General features: G+C 47.7%; 1 protein-coding gene across 1 annotated transcript in view; it reads left to right on the top strand.

Moving 5' to 3' along the window:
- Positions 1–17,262, top strand: part of plcd4b (phospholipase C, delta 4b) — a 57,851-nt gene that overhangs the window by 31,690 nt on the left and 8,899 nt on the right. The window contains exons 8-12 of the mRNA XM_072262379.1: positions 1,248–1,392; positions 2,335–2,487; positions 9,053–9,217; positions 13,704–13,860; positions 14,423–14,539. Coding sequence (XP_072118480.1) covers positions 1,248–1,392; positions 2,335–2,487; positions 9,053–9,217; positions 13,704–13,860; positions 14,423–14,539 — 737 coding nt within the window. The remainder of the gene's footprint in view (positions 1–1,247; positions 1,393–2,334; positions 2,488–9,052; positions 9,218–13,703; positions 13,861–14,422; positions 14,540–17,262) is intronic.

Here is a 17,262-nt window from a genome sequence, read left to right as displayed (position 1 = left end):
TGCTGACTTCAGGTCCCACACTCCACCCCTCCCCTCTCCAAAGCTGGCGAGAGGTTAGAAGGTGTCGGAGGTTGGAGCTCCCTGTTTGCCTCCCTCAGTTCCTCAAATACTGGGTTCCTCATCCTTCCGTGTGTCAAACTGCGGGAAACTCGTCCTTCAGTCCCTCAAACCCTGGAGTTCCTCGTCACTCAGTCCCTCAAACTCTGGGGATCCTCGTCACTCAGTCCCTCAAACTCTGGGGATCCTCGTCACTCAGTCCCTCAAACCCTGAGATCCTCATCACTCAGTCCCTCAAACTCTGGGGATCCTCATCACTCAGTCCCTCAAACCCTGGGGATCCTCGTCACTCAGTCCCTCAAACTCTGGGGATCCTCGTCACTCAGTCCCTCAAACCCTGAGATCCTCGTCACTCAGTCCCTCAAACTCTGGGGATCCTCGTCACTCAGTCCCTCAAACCCTGGGGATCCTCATCACTCAGTCCCTCAAACCCTGGGGATCCTCATCACTCAGTCCCTCAAACTCTGGGGATCCTCTTCACTCAGTCCCTCAAACTCTGGGTTCCTCATCCCTCAGTCCCTCAAACTCTGGGATCCTCGTCACTCAGTCCCTCAAATCCTGGGATTCTCATTCTGCAGTCCCTCGAACTCTGGGAACATTGTCCTTCAGCCTCTCAAGCTCTGGGAACTGCATCCCTCAGTCCCACAAACTCTGGGGATTCTTATCACTCAATCCATCAAACTCGGAACTTTGTCCTTCAGTCCCTCGAACTCTGGGATTCTGGTCCCTCATTCCCTCAATCTCTAAATTCCTCATCCTTCAGTCTGTCAGACTGTGGGAACCTCATCCCTCAATCCCTCCAAGTATGAGATATTTGTCCCTCCCTCCCTCCAGCTCTGGGACTAATTCCCCTCCTTTTCCTCCCCAATTCATGCACCTTCCCCTTACATTCAGATTCCTATTTATTTATCACATTTCCATGGAACCACGGTGAAATGTGTGATTTTCTTTAACAATCTACACAATTTAAGAATGTGCTTGGGGCAACCTACAAGTGTCGCCACATACTCTGACGCCATTATAGCCTGCCCACAAACAGCACAGAACACAACAGCAGCAAAACTCTCTCCCTCCCCCCCCAACTCACACAGACAGGACCACCCCCAGGACAGGCTCTTACCTAGGACAGGTGGTGGTGGGGCTTTGCCAAGCGCCGGGTCTCAGTGTTCCTGGTCTCCTCTCCACCGCAGAGCTCTGAAGAAGGGCTGCCGCTGCGTGGAGGTGGACTGCTGGGACGGCCCGAACCAGGAGCCAGTGGTTTACCACGGACACACGCTGACCTCCAAGATCCTCTTCAAGGACGTCATCTCTGTGGTGGACAAGTACGCCTTCAAGGTGTGTGCATGGCATCAGGCGCTGACCCGTGCTTCCCCCATCTCAGCACCGGCATTGTGGAAGCAGCTTTCTAGAATATTCCCGAACCCCGTTTGTCAGCTCATTCCCAAGACCTCTTGGTGTGACAGGATTAGGAGACGGCTGGGACTTGTCTGGTGTTGCCAGCTGGGTTAGGGGGTGGGAGATACCTTGAGTGCATGTATGCTGATGTGTTAGTGTGTGGGTGTGTAAATGTTTAGGCTGAGTGTGTGGTGTGTGTTAGTGTAGATGTGTGGGTGTGTGTACATGTGCGTGTGTAGCAACAGCTGCTTCCTCCCCCCTCCCCCGGGGAGGGACTGGTCCCAGCGACAATGAAACTCCAGTGAAGCAGAGCACTGTGACAGAGGAAGATCAAGTGGCCAGTTTCCATTTCAGGGCCGGTGGGGCGGGGGGGTGGTTTGGGGAGGGAGGGGAGTGAGTGGGGATGGGATGGTTGGGAGAATGGGGAAGTGATGTGGGGATGGAGGGGGAGGCAAGGTGAGAAAGGGTGTTTGAGGAAGGAGGAGGAGGGAAGTGGGTAGGGAGGCAGGAAGTGGGGGCAGTGACCGGGCGGGTTGAGGAATAATAAGGGAAGGTAGGAAGGGGAGGATATTGGCATGGGTGTGGAGTGAATGAGAAAGGGTGATTGAGGGGAGTGGGTAGGGAGCGAGGGGAGTGTTGGGAATGGAGGAGAGAAATGGGGAGGGTGAGGAGGGAGGAGGAGGGGAGGGGGAGTGAATGGGGAGGTTGGGGGAAGGAGAAGAGAATGATGGGGGGGAGGTGCCATTGGGGCAGGTTTAGGAGGGAGGGAGTGATTGGGGAGGGTGAGAAGAGAGATGGGAGTGGGTGGAGAGGGGTGACTGAGGAGGAATGGGTGGTGGTGAGTTTACCTCTCTCACTTTACCCACGTTCCTTCCCTTTCAGACCTCCGATCTCCCCGTCATCCTGTCCATCGAGAACCACTGCAGCCTGGAGCAGCAGACGGTGATGGCCCACCACCTCACCACCATCCTGGGGGAGAAGCTGTTGACAAGTACCATTGACGTGCAGGTCCCCAGCACACTCCCCTCTCCAGAGGTGAGCACAGAACGGCAGCCCCCACACACTGCTCTGACCACACGTCAGGGGCAGCTGACTGACCCTTAACATTCGGCAAAAAATTTACTTTCCCTGATGGATTGGGATTCTGTTGAGCTGGAAGTGTCTTCGGCCTGAGGGGCAGGGTGGATTGTGGAATAGAATTGAAATTGGTTTATTATTATCACATGTACTGAGATACAGTGAAAAGTTTGCCTTGCGTACTGTTCATACAGATCCGATCATTACATAGAGTATCGAGGTAAACAAGGTAAAGCAATAATAGAGGGTGAAATAAAAGTGTGGTCCACACAATGCGCGGGAGGAACTCAGCAGGTCAAGCTTCCTCAGCACCACCTACCCCTCCACCTATCTTCGTATCATCTGCAAACTTTGCCACAAAGCCATCAATTCCATTATCCAAATCACTGACAAATAATGTGAAAAGTAGCAGCCCCAATATTGACTCCTGAGGAACACCACCAGTCACTGGCAACCAACCAGAAAAGGCCCTTTTACTCCCACTCACTGCCTCCTGCCTGTCAGCCATTCTGCTAACCGTGCCAGTATTTTTCCCGTAACGCCATACGATTTTATCTTGTTAAGCAGCCTTGTGAAAATCCAAGTAAGTGACATCCACTGCCTCTACTTTGTCCTCAGTGCTTGTTACTTCCTCGAAGAATTCGAACAGATTTGGAAACTACACTGTCACTTGAAATCCTTCAGATTAATCTCTCCATCGCAATGTTCCTAATACTTGTGGAATACCGACAGAAATGTCCGAATTTATGGAGAAAATCTGGTGGAAATAGTTTTCCGTCACTAACACTTCATTCCTCACAGTCTGTCTAGATAACATGATACAGTGAAAAGCTTGTCTTGCAGACTGTTCACATAGATCTGATCATTACACAGAGCATTGAGGTAGAACAAGGTAAAACAATAATAGAGTGCAGAATAAAGTGTTACAGAGAAAGTGCAGTGCAGGCAGACAAGAAGGTGCAAGCTCTTAATGAGGTAGATTCTGAGGTGGAGAGTCCATCTTAATACTGTAACGGTGGGGTAGAAGCTGTCCTTGAACCTGGTGGTACGTATTTTTAGGCTTTTGTATCTTCTGCTCGATGGGAGGGCGGAGAAGGGAGAATGTCCACGGTGGGTAGGGTCTTTGGTTGCTTTACTGAGGCAGTGAGGAGTGTAGACCAAGTTCATGGAGGGGAGGCTGGATTCTGTGATCTGCTGAGCTGTGTCTACAACTCTCTGCAGTAACTGTACCAAGCTGTGATACATTTGAACATAATATGTTATATGGTGCATTGATAAAAATTGGTGAGGGTCAATGGGGACATGCCGAGTTTCTTCAGTTTCCTGGTGAAGTTGAGGTGTTAGTGAGCTTTCCCGGCCATAGAGCCTCATGGATGGTGCTCATCTCCAGCAGTTAGTGTGGGGACAGTTCCCTGTCTGGATTGTGAGCCTGTCACCAAACAGGCCTAGACACCAATCCTGGGCCACTGGCCTCCAACTACTCAACTGGGCTAGGCCTGGATTTTGACGCTTTCACTCTGCATCCTGTGGGGCAGGTTGAGGTTTCGGCCGGTTGTGTTGGGAGCAGAGGAGGCTGAATGGGAACTGGGAACCTGATGGGAGTAGATGTTGCTCGGGTAGATAGTCGGAGACTTCTCTGGACTTGGGGGTATCCAAAACTGGGTTTTAGAGGGAAACCAAGGAAAGATGCTTTCACCCTGGGGTGGGATTGGACTCTGGGATGCATTCCCTGATCTGATGATAGAAGCAAGACAAAGTTTCTGGAGATGATCTGGAAGAAATATGAAGAAGAAAATGATGTGAGTTTTTTGAGATCAGCTGTTTTTTTCCTTGTGGGACACTTGTAAGCCTTTGCAAATCTCTTCCTCAGAGAGCAGTGGAAGCAGACTCATTAAATATTTTTAAAACAGATGGAGCTAGATTCTCGATTGGCCTGGGTGTAAACAGGTTACAGAGGGTGCACGATAATGCATTGAGTTAAAGCCAGATCACCATGGCCTTGTTGAATGATGAATCAGGGCTCGAGGGATCAAAAAATCCAGTCTTTCAGAGATATGACCAATGGTGGGGTGGAATGTCACCTCCACAGTTGAGAACCGGGGGACAGTCTCAAAGAAAGGGATTAAATGGCTTTCAATCCCATAACAGTTCTCTGCTTCACGGGACATATGATAAGTTTATAGCTGGTGCAATACTTTAGAAATGTGGGTAGTGGGGGAGCTGGTAATATTAATTAATGAATTTAACAATGCAGCTCAGTAGCACACTCTTCCAGTCCAACGAGCCCACACTGCCAAATTACACCCATGTGACCAATTGACCCCCTGATCTGTGTGTCTTTGGAGTGTGGGAGGAAAGCGGCGCACCCCGTGGAAACACGCACGGTCACAGGGAGAATGGACACGCTCCTTACAGACAGCAGCGGGAATAGAACCCAGGTTACCAGTGCTTTAATAGCATTACGCTGACCACCACGCCACCGTGCTGTGCCACTGGACTTTCTCAGGAAGCTAAAGAGCTTTGGCTTGTCAGCAAACACTCATAACAGGCTTATGTAGATGATGGAATCAGAATCGGATTTGCATACAGCTTGTTTGCAGTGTGTTAGTGAGAAGGTCACCTCATAGTTAATTAGTGATTGATGGATAGATATCGAATTAATTTATTTTATTTATTTAGACATACAACATGGATCAGGCCCTTTTGACTTAACGAGCCAGCACTGTACCTATTGAACCCTAGAATGATCATAGGACAATTTACAACGACAATTAACCTACTATCCGGTATGTCAGTGGATTATGAGAAGAAACCGGAGCACTTGGAAGAAGCCCATGGGCACACGGGAAGTTAAAGCATTCTTACAGAGGATGCTGGAATTGAACTCTGAACGACGAAACCCTTGACGTCTATGATGGTAGCGTAGTGACTTTACTCCAACTCAGGGCATCAGAGTTTGGAGTTCAATTCTGGCTCCGCCTGTGAGGAGTCTGTACATTCTCGCCATGACCGAGTGGGTTTCCTCCCACAGTGGTATCAGTTAGAAGGTTAATTGGTCTTTGTACATCATCCTGTGATTAGTGTTAAATAGTTGGGTTGCTGAACAGTGAGGATCATTGGGCTGGGAGAGCCTGTTCCACCTTCCACCCTGTATCTCTAAATATAAATGCACAGCACAGGAACAGACATCCACACTGGGATACCGGAGAGAGCTGTGTGCCTCTTGTACTGTGGTTGTTTGAACTATCTGAGGGGTCAGAGTGAGTTCAGATCACTCTCTGATCTAACAGTGGAAATACCCAACAGGGATGTTCTTTGTACTGATTGGGAGTGGTCAACGTCATCTGCGCAAGTCCATGTATGGCAGTTGCAATGAAAATCTTTCTTGTAGGAATATCACAGGCACAGAGCATTAGATTATGAGAACACTCAGTCCTCTTTTATTGTCATTTAGAAATGCATACAGGCATTAAGAAATGATACAATGTTTCTCCGGAGTGATATCACAGAAAACAGGACAAACAAAAGAGTAACACTGACAGAACCACATAATTATAACATATAGTTACAGCAGTGCAAAGCAATACCGTAATTTGATGAAGAACAAACCATGGGCACGGTAAAAAAATTGTCTCAAAGTCCCCGAGTCAATCGACTCCCGAGCCCCCGATAGCAGGCGACAAAAGGGAGAAACTCCCTGCCATAAACCTCCAGGCACCGTCAACTTGCCGATGCCTTGGAAGCAGACGACACTGAGTCCATCTGTCCGAAAACTTTGAGCCTCCGACCAGCCCCTCCAATACAGCCTCCCAAGTGCCTTCAACCTCGCCCCGGCCTCTGAAAGAAGCAAAGCCAAGGACTCGGGGCCTTCTGCTCCGGAGATTCCGGTTACCACACAGTAGCAGCGGCAGCGAAACGGGCACTTCAGATGTTTTCCAGATGTTCCTCCATACTCTCACGTCTGTCTCCATCAAATCAGAATTGTTCACCGTCCCCTACTTGACAGATAACAGATATCCATCACTAGAAAGGCCACGCGCGCTGTCGTCGCGCCGCCATCTTCTCCTCCCGAAACATAGAACATATTAGAACATAGAACCATGCAGCACTTTGGCCCACAATGCTGTGCCAAACACTTTAACCTACTCCAAGATTAACCTAACCCTTCCTTACATAGTCCTCCAATTTTCATTCATCCATGTGACTATGTAAGGGTCTCTTAAATATCCGTAATGTATCTGCCTCCACCATCATACCTGGCAGAGCGTTCCATGCACACACCAATCTCTGTGTTAAATAAACCCCTACCTCTGACATTCTTCCAATACTTTCCTCCAAACACATTTATGACCCCTCATGTTAACGGTTTGTGGCCTGGGAAAAAGTCTTTGGCTGTCCACTTATCATCTTGTACACCTTTATCAGTCACCTCTCATCCTCCTTCACTCCCAAGAGAAAAGCCCTATCCTGCTCAACCTATCTAATGAAGCAACATTTTGGTAAATTTCCTCTGCACCTTCTAAAAATTCCACATCACAAGAGACACATTAAACAAAAATTATGTTCAAAAGAACATAATTAGTACAAGATAAAACAAAGTCTATTTTAGTGCAAATGGTCAGAGTGTTGCTATTTGAGGTAGTGATCAGGGTTGTGCCCGTTGGTTCAAGACCGAATGGCTAAAGGGAAGTAGCTGTCCTGAACCTGGTGGTGTGGGACTTCGGGCTTCTGTACCCCCTGCCTGCTGGTAGCTATAAGAAGATGGCATGGGCCGGATAGTGGAGATCTTTGATGATGGATGTTGCCTTGAGATCATAAGACATAGGAGCAGAATTAAGACATTCAGCCTATCAAATCTGCTCAGCCATTCCATCACAGCTGATTTATTATCCTTCTGAATCCTACTCTCCTACCCGCTCTTCATAACCTTTGATGTCCTTACTAATTAAGAACCTCTCCAGATCTACTCTATCTCAATAGCTCAATCATTCCATTTAATATCAGAGAATGTATACAACATGCAACTTGAAATCCTTGTTCTTCGCAGATATCCACAAAAACAGAAGAGTGCTCCAAAGTATGAGTGACAGTAAAAACTTTAGAACCCCAAATCCCCCCTACTAACCCCTGCCACGCGCATCCAGCAACAAGGCAATGTCCCCCACCCCCGATTCCTCTAAACCCCAATGAGTACAAGCCAAGAGTCATCAACTGCTCCTCATACATTCACCCTTTCATTCCTGGAATCACTCTCATGAACCTCCTCTGAACCCTCTCCAATGCCAGCACATCCTTTCTTAGATAGGAGGCCCGAGATTGCTCACAAGAAGTACAGTCTGATCAGTGCCTTAAAAAGCCTCAGCACGACATCCTTCCATTTATATTCTAGTCCTCTCGAAATGAATGCTAACATTGCATTTGCCTTCTTGAGGCAACACCTCGTGTAGGTAGGCAGGGAGGGGTGTGGCCTCCGGTGTGAGGAGTTGAGGATCAGGGGCAGAGACAGAGTAAGAGATTGGCTGTTTATGACCGGGGTGGGGAGAAATTACTTCACTGAGAGGGTGGTAAATCTTCGGAATTCTTCACCCTCTTCTGGATATGTGGGAAGTCCAGAAGGACAGAGTGAGTGAAAAAATTGGCAGTGAGGACCATCTGACATGGGAGCAGAATTGGGTATTCGGCTCATCAGGTCTGCGGTTTCATCATGGGTGATTTATTATTGCTCTCAACTCATTTTCCTGCCTTCTTCCTGTAACCTTTGACACCCCGACTAATCCAGAACCAACCTCCGGTTTAAATATACCCAATGTCTTGGCCTCCACAACTGTTGGTGGCAACAGATTCACCACCTTTTGGCCAAAGAAATGTTCCTCCTCATCTCTGTTCTAAAGGGACACCCTTCTATTCTGATGTTGTGCCCACTGGTCCCAGGTTCCCCCACCATAGGAAACATCCTCTCGAAGGCAAGACACAGTTTTGTTGAATGTTGGAACAGGCTTGTGGATGACATGATCCCAGAATGGAAAGGTGGGTATCTCAGGGTTTCGGGAGGCAAGGATAGGTGAAAGGGTCTGGTGGGGTCAAGGTTTGGTTATCAGGAGTAGCACTGTAGCACAGTGGTTAACATAATGCTTTACAGCAACCCCAGTAATCACCAGTTGGGGTTCAATTCCTGCCACTGTCTGTAAGGAGTTTGCTCGTTCTCCCCTTCACCATGTGGATTTCCTCCAGGTGCTCTGGTTTCCTCCCACATTCCAAAGATGAGTGGGTGAGAGTTAGTAAGTTGTGGACATTCTATATTGACACCAGAAGCATTGTGACACTTGCAGGCTGCCCTCAGCAAATCCTCAGACATTTTTGGTCATTGATACAAAAGTGATGCATTTCACTGTATGTTTTGATGTACGTGTGGACATTGAAACTAAATTTTAAGTCTTTTTTTAAGTTGTCTGAGGGAGGAAAGTTGACCTCAGTACCAAGGAGGTGCCCTGCTGACGGAATCTATGTGTTGTCATTGTGCCAGGAGCTGCGGTGGAAGGTTCTGGTGAAGGGGAAGAGGATTGGGGGGCTGGAGAGCTCCGTGAACGGCCTGGGTCAGCAGCACTGCGCTGCAGAGGTGACAGACGAAGATGAGGCGGTGGAGGTGGAGGACGAGACCGTAAAGAATGAAGTGAAGCAGAAAGGGAAGGTAAACGTTATGAGGGCAGTGGGGCCAGGGGCATGCTGGGATATGTCACTGCCGGGGGTGGGGGGAAAGGTCACACAGCACGGAAACAAGCCCTTTGGCGTAACTGGGCCCATGCAAACCCAAGCTGACCCATCTAAACTTGTCCCATTTTCCTGCATTTGGCCCTTGTCTCTCTAAACCTATCCATTACATGATACCTGCCCACCTGACTTTTAAAAGTTGCTATTCTACCTGCCTCTAGCACTTCCACAAAGACACCACCCATTGTGTAAATAAAAGTCCCTCAGGTTCCTATTAAATTACTCTTCTCACCTTAAACCTGTTCCCTCCAGTTCTTGATTCGCAACCCTGGGAAAAAAAACTGTGTGCATTCACCCTCTCTCCATCCCCCATGATTTTGTAGATCTCTCCAAGATCAAGTCATAAGATTTAAGACAATTGAGAAGAATTAGGCTATTCAGTGCGCTCTGTCATTCCACCATGGCGATATGTTATCCCTCTCAACCCCATTGTCCTGTCTTCTGCCCATAACCTTTGATGTTCTTACTTACTAATTAAGAACCTACCAATCTCCGCTTTAAATATACCCGGTGACTTGGCCTCCACAACCAACTGTGGCTCAGAATTCCACAGATTCATCACCCTCTGGCTAAAGAAATTCCTTCTAATCTCTGTTCTAAATGGATGTCCTTGTATTCTTAGGCTGTGCCCCCTGGTCCTAGACTCTCCATGTTCTTGATTAGTAAAGGCATGAAAGGTTATGGGAAAAGGCAGGAGAATGGGGATTGAGAAGGAAAATACATGAGCCATGATGGAATAGTGGAACTACCCAGATTGGCTCCTATGCCTTATGGTCTAATGGACATGGAATGGATCCGTAGGGTTCAAGGTCCCAACATAATCCAACTGAGTGGCTGATTGGCCTCAGCCTGTACCAAGCAATATCCAGCTTGGCTACAGGAAAGTGTTTGTTCATCCACAGAGCCATTGCTTCAGACAGCTGTCTCTGCTGCTCCCGGAGCGCCTCCATCACTCCAGCAACCCTGCATTACTCCACCTATCTGACATATTGTTGTGGCGTTTATTATTTTGTGGCAGCAGTATAGTCCAAGGCCTATGTTCAAGTTTATTGTAATTCATCCAAAAGCTGCCAGACAAAACAATGTTCCTCCAGACCAACCCGGGGTCCATGCACCCTTCGGTTAATGGTAGGGGTCCATGGTTGAGAATCCCTGCTCCAGACCAACGTGCACGACATGGTGCACATAACTCACACACCCATGGAAGTGTGGTCGTTGTTGATGAAGCCAGCCACTGTTGTGCCATCAGCGAACGTGATTATTTGGTTGGAACTGGATCTAGTAGGACAGTCATGCATCAGCGGTGTGAACAGCTGTGGGCCGAGCAAGCAACCCTGGGCAGTGCCAGTGCTCGGCGTGATGGAGCTCGAGACGTTTCTGCCAAGGTGGACTGACTGTGGCCTTTCTGTCCAGAAGTCCAAGATCCAGTTACAGAGAGAGGTGCTGAGACCCAACGAAGACAGTTTACCCACCAGTTTCTGAGGGATGATCCTGTGCTGAAGTTGATAAACAGCATTCTGGTGTATGAGACACCATTTTCCAGGTAGGACAGGACGGAGTAGAGGGCAGAGGCTACGGAATCATCAGCGGACCAATTTGAACAATAAGTGAATTGGAAAGGGTCCAGTTTAGCAGGAAGATGGGATTTATTGTGATCCATAACCAGCCGCTTAAAGCACTGTTGAGGTCAGTGCCACTGGACTGTAGTCATGAAGACAGGTTACTGGGAAGACTGAGTTGATGATGGCTGTCTTGATGTTGAAGATATCTGTTGGAACCTGTTAACTGGGCTACACGTTACTATAAAAATACTATAAATTATAAATAAATAAATGGATAAATATTGCAAAAGAGGAATAGTGAAGTAGTATTCATGGACCATTCAGAAATCCGATGGCAGAGGGGAAGAATCCGCACCTAAAACGTTGACTGTGTGTGATACAAGAAGGCGGCATGTCTATCATCCATCCTTAATGATGGACACCAGCATCTTGAGGCAGTGCCCCTTGAAGATGCCCCCGATAGTGGGGAGGGTGTGCCTGTGATGAAGCTGGCATTCCTTTGTAGGAGGTTGTCCCTTGTAATCCTGTTCAGAGGAGCCTCCATTCCAGACAGTAATGCAACTAGTCAGAATGCTCTCCGTCGTACATCTATAGAACTGCGCAAGAGCCTTTGGTGATATTCCGAAAATCTTCAGCTCCTAATGAAATATAGGTGCAGGCGTGCCCTTTTCATGATCACATCTATGGTCTGGGCCCAGGATAGATCCTCTGAAATATTGATGCCCAAGGACTTGTAGCTGCTCGTCCTTTCCACTGCTGAATGCTCTCTGAGGACAGGTGTGTGTTCTCCTGAATCCCCCTTCCTAAAGTCCACAATTACTCCCTTAGTCTTGCTGATGTTGAGTTTGCGGTTGTTGTTGAGACATTATAATATTTAATTCATACAACCTATCAATAATATGATAATATATACAATTGATATAGAAGCAGGCCCTTTGGCCCATCTAGTCCATGCTGAAATATTATTCTGTCAGGTCCAATTGACCTACACCAAGACTGTAGCCCTCCATACCCTTCCCACTATGTATTTAACCAAGCTTCTCTTAAATGTTGAAATCGAACCTGCATCCACCACTTCTGCCCACAGCTGGTTCCACACTCACCACCCTCTGATTGAAGAGGGTCCCCTTCAGGTTCCACTTAAGCGTTTCCCCATTCACCCTTAACCCATTACTAGTTCTAGTCTCACCCAACTTCAGTGGAAAAAGCCTGCTTGCACTTACTCTACCTATACCCCTCACAATTTTGTATACCTTAATACAAAATTCAGAATCAGAATCAGGCTTGTTATCACCGGCATGTGTCGTGAAATTTGTTAACTTAGCAGCAGCAGTACAATGATAATATAGAAAGAAACAAAATAAGTAAATCTATTAAAGTACAAGTACAATAAGTATATTAAATAGTTAGATTAAAAATCGTGCAAAACAGAAATAACACATTTTTTTAAAAAGTGAGGTAGTGTTCACGGGTTCAATGTCCATTTAGGAATCGTATGGCAGAGGGGCTGAAGTTGTTTCTGAATCGCGGAGTGTGTGCCTTCAGGCTTCTGTACCTCCTTCTTGACAGTGATAATGAGAAGAGGGCATGCCCTGGGTGATGGGAGTCTTTAATAATGGATGTCACCTTTCTGAGGCACTGCTCCTTAAAGATGTCTTGGGTACTATGGAGGCTAGTACCCAAGATGAAGCTGACTAATTATACAACTTTCTGTAGATTGTTTCAGTCTTGTGCAGTAACCCCCCCCACCCCCATACCAGACAGTGATGCAGCCTGTCAGAATGCTCTCCACGGTACATCAAAAGAAGTTCTTGAGTGTTTTAGGTGACAAATCAAATCTCTTCAAACCCCTGATGAGATTTAGGCTTGCCTTCTTTATAGCTGCTTTGATATTTTGGGACCAGTTTAAATCCTGAGAGATCTTGACACCCAGGAAATTGAAGTTGCTCACTCTCTTCACTTCTGATCCCTCTGTGAGGACTGGTATGTGTTCCTTTGTCTTACCCTTCCTGAAATCCACAATCAGCTCTTTTGTCTTACTGAGATTGAGTGTAAGGTTGTTGCTTTGATACCACTCAACTAGCTGGTATACCTTGCTCCTGTACGCCCTCTCATCTCCATCTGAAATTCTACCAACAACGGTTGTATCATCAGCAAATTTATAGATGGTATTTGAGCTATGCCTAGCCACACAGTCATGGGTATAGACAGAGTAGAGCAGTGGGCTAAGCACACTCCCCTGAGGTGCACCAGTGCTGATCGTCAGCGAGGAGGAGATATTGTCATCCATCCACACAGATACTGGTCTTCCGCGTAGGCAGTTGAGGATCCTATTGCAGAGGGAGGTACACAGGCCCAGGTTCTGTAGCTTATCGATCAGGACTGGGGAAATGATGGTGTTAAGCGCTGAGCTATGGCCAACGAAAAACATCTTGACATAAGTGTTTGCATTATCCAGGTGATCTAAGACTGTGTGAAGACCCATTGAGATTGCGTCTGCCGTTGACCTAAATGTACATATACGGTATTTGTACGTATATAAATACATACTGTACATATGCACACACAGATAAATTTATATTATTAATTATATACATATAATCATTATATTAACTTTACTTTATATTAACTGTTTAAATTATATGGATAATAATAATAACATTAATTGTGTATCCATCATTATAGCAACTCTGCAACTTGTTGCCAGAGAGCCAAGTGCATTATCCATGCAGTCTCTGTGTTATCCCAGCAAATGTGCAGCCTAGCTGCGTTTCAATGGCGCCATGTTTCTCCCTCGTACCTCGCACCCAGTCACGTCTCTCTCTGCTCTACCTGCTTCCCAAGGACTCTAAGCAGCATTTGGCCAGGGAGCTGTCTGACTGTGTCGTCTACTGCAAGAGTGTCCACTTCCACGGCTTCAAGCATGCCCGCATGCACAACAAGTTCTACGAGATCTCCTCCTTCACCGAGTACAAGGCCAGGAAACAGATCCGGGAGTCTGGTGAGAAACTGCCTGGGGTCTAAGCCAGGGGTTGGTGTGTTTGTACATAGAATAACAGATCCCTGGGGGTTACTGCCTGGGGTCTAATCCAGGGGTTTGAGGGGTTTAGATATAGAATAACAGATCCCCGGGAGTGGGTTACTGCCTGGGGTCTAATCCAGGGGTTGGTGTGTTTGTACATAGAATAACAGATCCCTGGGGGTTACTGCCTGGGGTCTAATCCAGGGGTTTGAGGGGTTTAGATATAGAATAACAGATCCCCAGGAGTGGGTTACTGCCTGGGGTCTAATCCAGGGGTTGGTGTGTTTATATATAGAATAACAGATCCCCGGGAGTGGGTTACAGGCTGGAGTCTAATCCAGGGGTTTGATGTATTTATATATGGAATAACAGATCCCCAGGAGTGGGTTACAGACTGGGATGTATTGTGATTTTAGGATTTAGGTACCGCAGGATGATTCTGCCTCTCATCCTTCTACCTGCGTGACTCTGAGGTGGGAAGATTTGACCTCAGCACCCTCAGGTGGGGGTACAACTCACGACTGCTGTATTGTGTCTGCAGCCAATGAATTTGTCCGACACAACGCTCGCCAGCTGACCCGGGTTTATCCCAGCGGCTTCCGAACCGACTCATCCAACTTCAACCCACAGGAGATGTGGAACGCCGGGTGCCAAATCGGTAACTACCTGCCAATGGGGCTGGTGACCATGTCGGCTTTCGCAAATAAAACGAAGTGAGGCGTTTTATGTTTTATGAAACCCGTAATATATTTTATCGAGCCCCAAATCCTAAATGCAAAAGCGCGCTAAACCTTACGTAATAACGTCATCGCGTCAGACCGGCCTTTTAAAGTGAAATCCCAATTCTATATCGGTGGTTGTGAATTCAGTAACACTGGCACTGTGAGTCTGTCCAGAGCTGAGGGCCCAGGTCCCTTGTTCCATGGGTGGAAGAACCGCAGATGCCTGCCCCTGGCTTGTCCAGAGGCACGTTGAGATGCTTGTGGCCATGTTGTGACGCCAGGGGCATGGTAGCCGAATCCTCCAAATCTTGGTGGACCGGTTTAAGGCGAGCTACCAAAATATATTCAGGTTTATCCCTCTTATCTATGATAAAAGTCTTTTTCCCCGTTCCAAAACGCAGAATGGGCAAACATAACGGAGGCTAAGGGGATGTTGCTGTGTGCCATGGTGGACGAAAACAAACAAGGCAGATTACAGGTCAACAGGAACCCAAAAGTGCTGTGTGCCATGAAGGGAGGTAGGAATAGGAGCAAAGGAATTGGATTTACTGAGGAGAGTGAGAGGCTGCCTGGTCGTGGTATCAGGAATAAAATCACCTGGCACTTGTAATGGCTGCCCATATACCAACTCAGCCACAGAAGACTGCAGATCGCCTTTTGGATCAGTTCTGAGCCGCAGCAGGACACATGGGAGACTATCATGCCTACACTGATCGGTCAGGGAAACCCTCAGAGCGGCCCTTAAGGAGCGGTAAAACCGCTCACATAGGCCATTGGACTGCAGGTCATACGCTATGCTGTGACGTAGTCTAATGCATCCATCGCAGCCCGGAGGTCTGAAATGAATTGGGGACCACGGTCAGAGGAAATATCAGATGGGGTGCCACACCGAGCGACGCAGGTGCTGATTAACGCTCGAGCCACGTCTGTGAAAGTCATTGAGGCTAGAGGAATGTCCTCTGGCCACCTGGTAGAACGGCCCACCATAGTAGGAAACTGCGTGGAACTATGGGAGGGAGGAAGAGGACCAACAAGGTCCACATTCACATGATCAGCTCATCACTCAGGGACCTGAAAAGGTGCCAATGGCGCCTGAACATGACGGTTAATTTTTTCACATTGGCACTCCACACAAACTGCAGACCTATCACACACGTCCTTTCTAAAGGCTGATTTATACTTGTGGATCAAACTTGCACCGCAGCCTACGCAAGTGGGCAATGCTGTTGTGAGCATTTATACTTGTGTGTTGGTGTGTCTGCATCGCTCTGCAATTCATGCACGTCACGCATACACACACACCTGCCAGTGCAAGGCTTCATGGTCATGGTAGTCTTTCTCGGGATAAACAAGTTTAAGGCGAACGTCTTTTTTTGTAAAAGCGAAATGTGTCCTTCATAATTTTGGAGGACTGTAAAGCTTTATGGAAAGCATTGCAGCCAGAGTTCCTTCCCTGCCCTTCAGTCGCCCAATGGGAAGCTATTGCAGCGTAGGAGGAAATGCGATGCTACCAAGTGGACCAATCACAGTTGTTGCGGTCTGCATTGCCGTGATGCGTAGTTACATTTTGGGAGAGGTATGCGTCAGGCTATGGTGTAGGGATCCGCGTAGGCTCTGCGTAGGGTTCGTGGCTATGCCGTACTTACGGCGTTGATTTGACGCAGAAGTATAAATCAGCCTTAAGGGCTTGGCACACAAACTTTAGTACAACCAATTTCTGTGAGACCTTCCAGCCCAGATGCAAGAAGCCATGTATGGAGTCAGAAACAGTCCATTTCCAGTTTGTGGGCACTATGTGGGGAGGGCAACCGGTTGAGACATCGCACAGGAGAGAAACCCAAGCTTTCCCGAACTTAAAGTCAGCTGACTGCAGGCCCATGATTGTTGTTTGGTAAGCCTGGACCACTGGGTCAGTATCAGTATCTTGGTTGGCTACAGTGCCAGCATAGTCGACCCCTATGTGTATGGCCTCAGTGACTGGCCATGAGAGCCATGGCATTATTTTCCCCCATGATATGTTGTATATCAGTTGTGAACTCTGATATGAAGGCCAGTTGGCATTGCTGCCGTGCAGACCAATGGTCTGATAGTTTGGCCATCGCGTGCATAAGGGGTTTGTGGTCAATGAACACTATGAAATGGTGACACTCTAGAAGAAAATGAAAGTGGCAGACAGTCAGATAGAGACTGAGAAGGTCACGGTCAGACATGCTGTACTTCCTTTCCAAGAGACAGAGCAGCAACTGAAAGAGGCGAGTGGCTGCCACCCGCCTCTGATTGATAGTTGGTGCACAACACCCACAGCAAGGTCTGAAGCATCAGTAGTGATGGCTAGGAGTGCAGTGGGGAGCAGGTGCTGAACCCCTGGATTAGACCCCAGCCAGTTACCCACTCCCAGGGGTTTGTTATTCTATATATAAACCCATGAACCCCTAGTGTAGACCCCACCTGCAACCCACTCCCAGGGATTTGGTATTCTATATATAAACCCATGAACCCCTGGTGTAGACCCCACCTGCAACCCACTCCCAGGGATTTGTTATTCTATATATAAACCCATGAACCCCTGGTGCAGACCCCACCTGCAACCCACTCCCAGGGATTTGTTATTCTATATATAAACCCATGAACCCCTAGTTTAGACCCCAGCCAGTTACCC

Source organism: Mobula birostris, chromosome 6 (assembly GCF_030028105.1).
Source record: "Mobula birostris isolate sMobBir1 chromosome 6, sMobBir1.hap1, whole genome shotgun sequence".
NCBI classification, from domain to species: domain Eukaryota; kingdom Metazoa; phylum Chordata; class Chondrichthyes; order Myliobatiformes; family Myliobatidae; genus Mobula; species Mobula birostris.
This window is presented reverse-complemented; position numbering and strand designations above follow the sequence as displayed.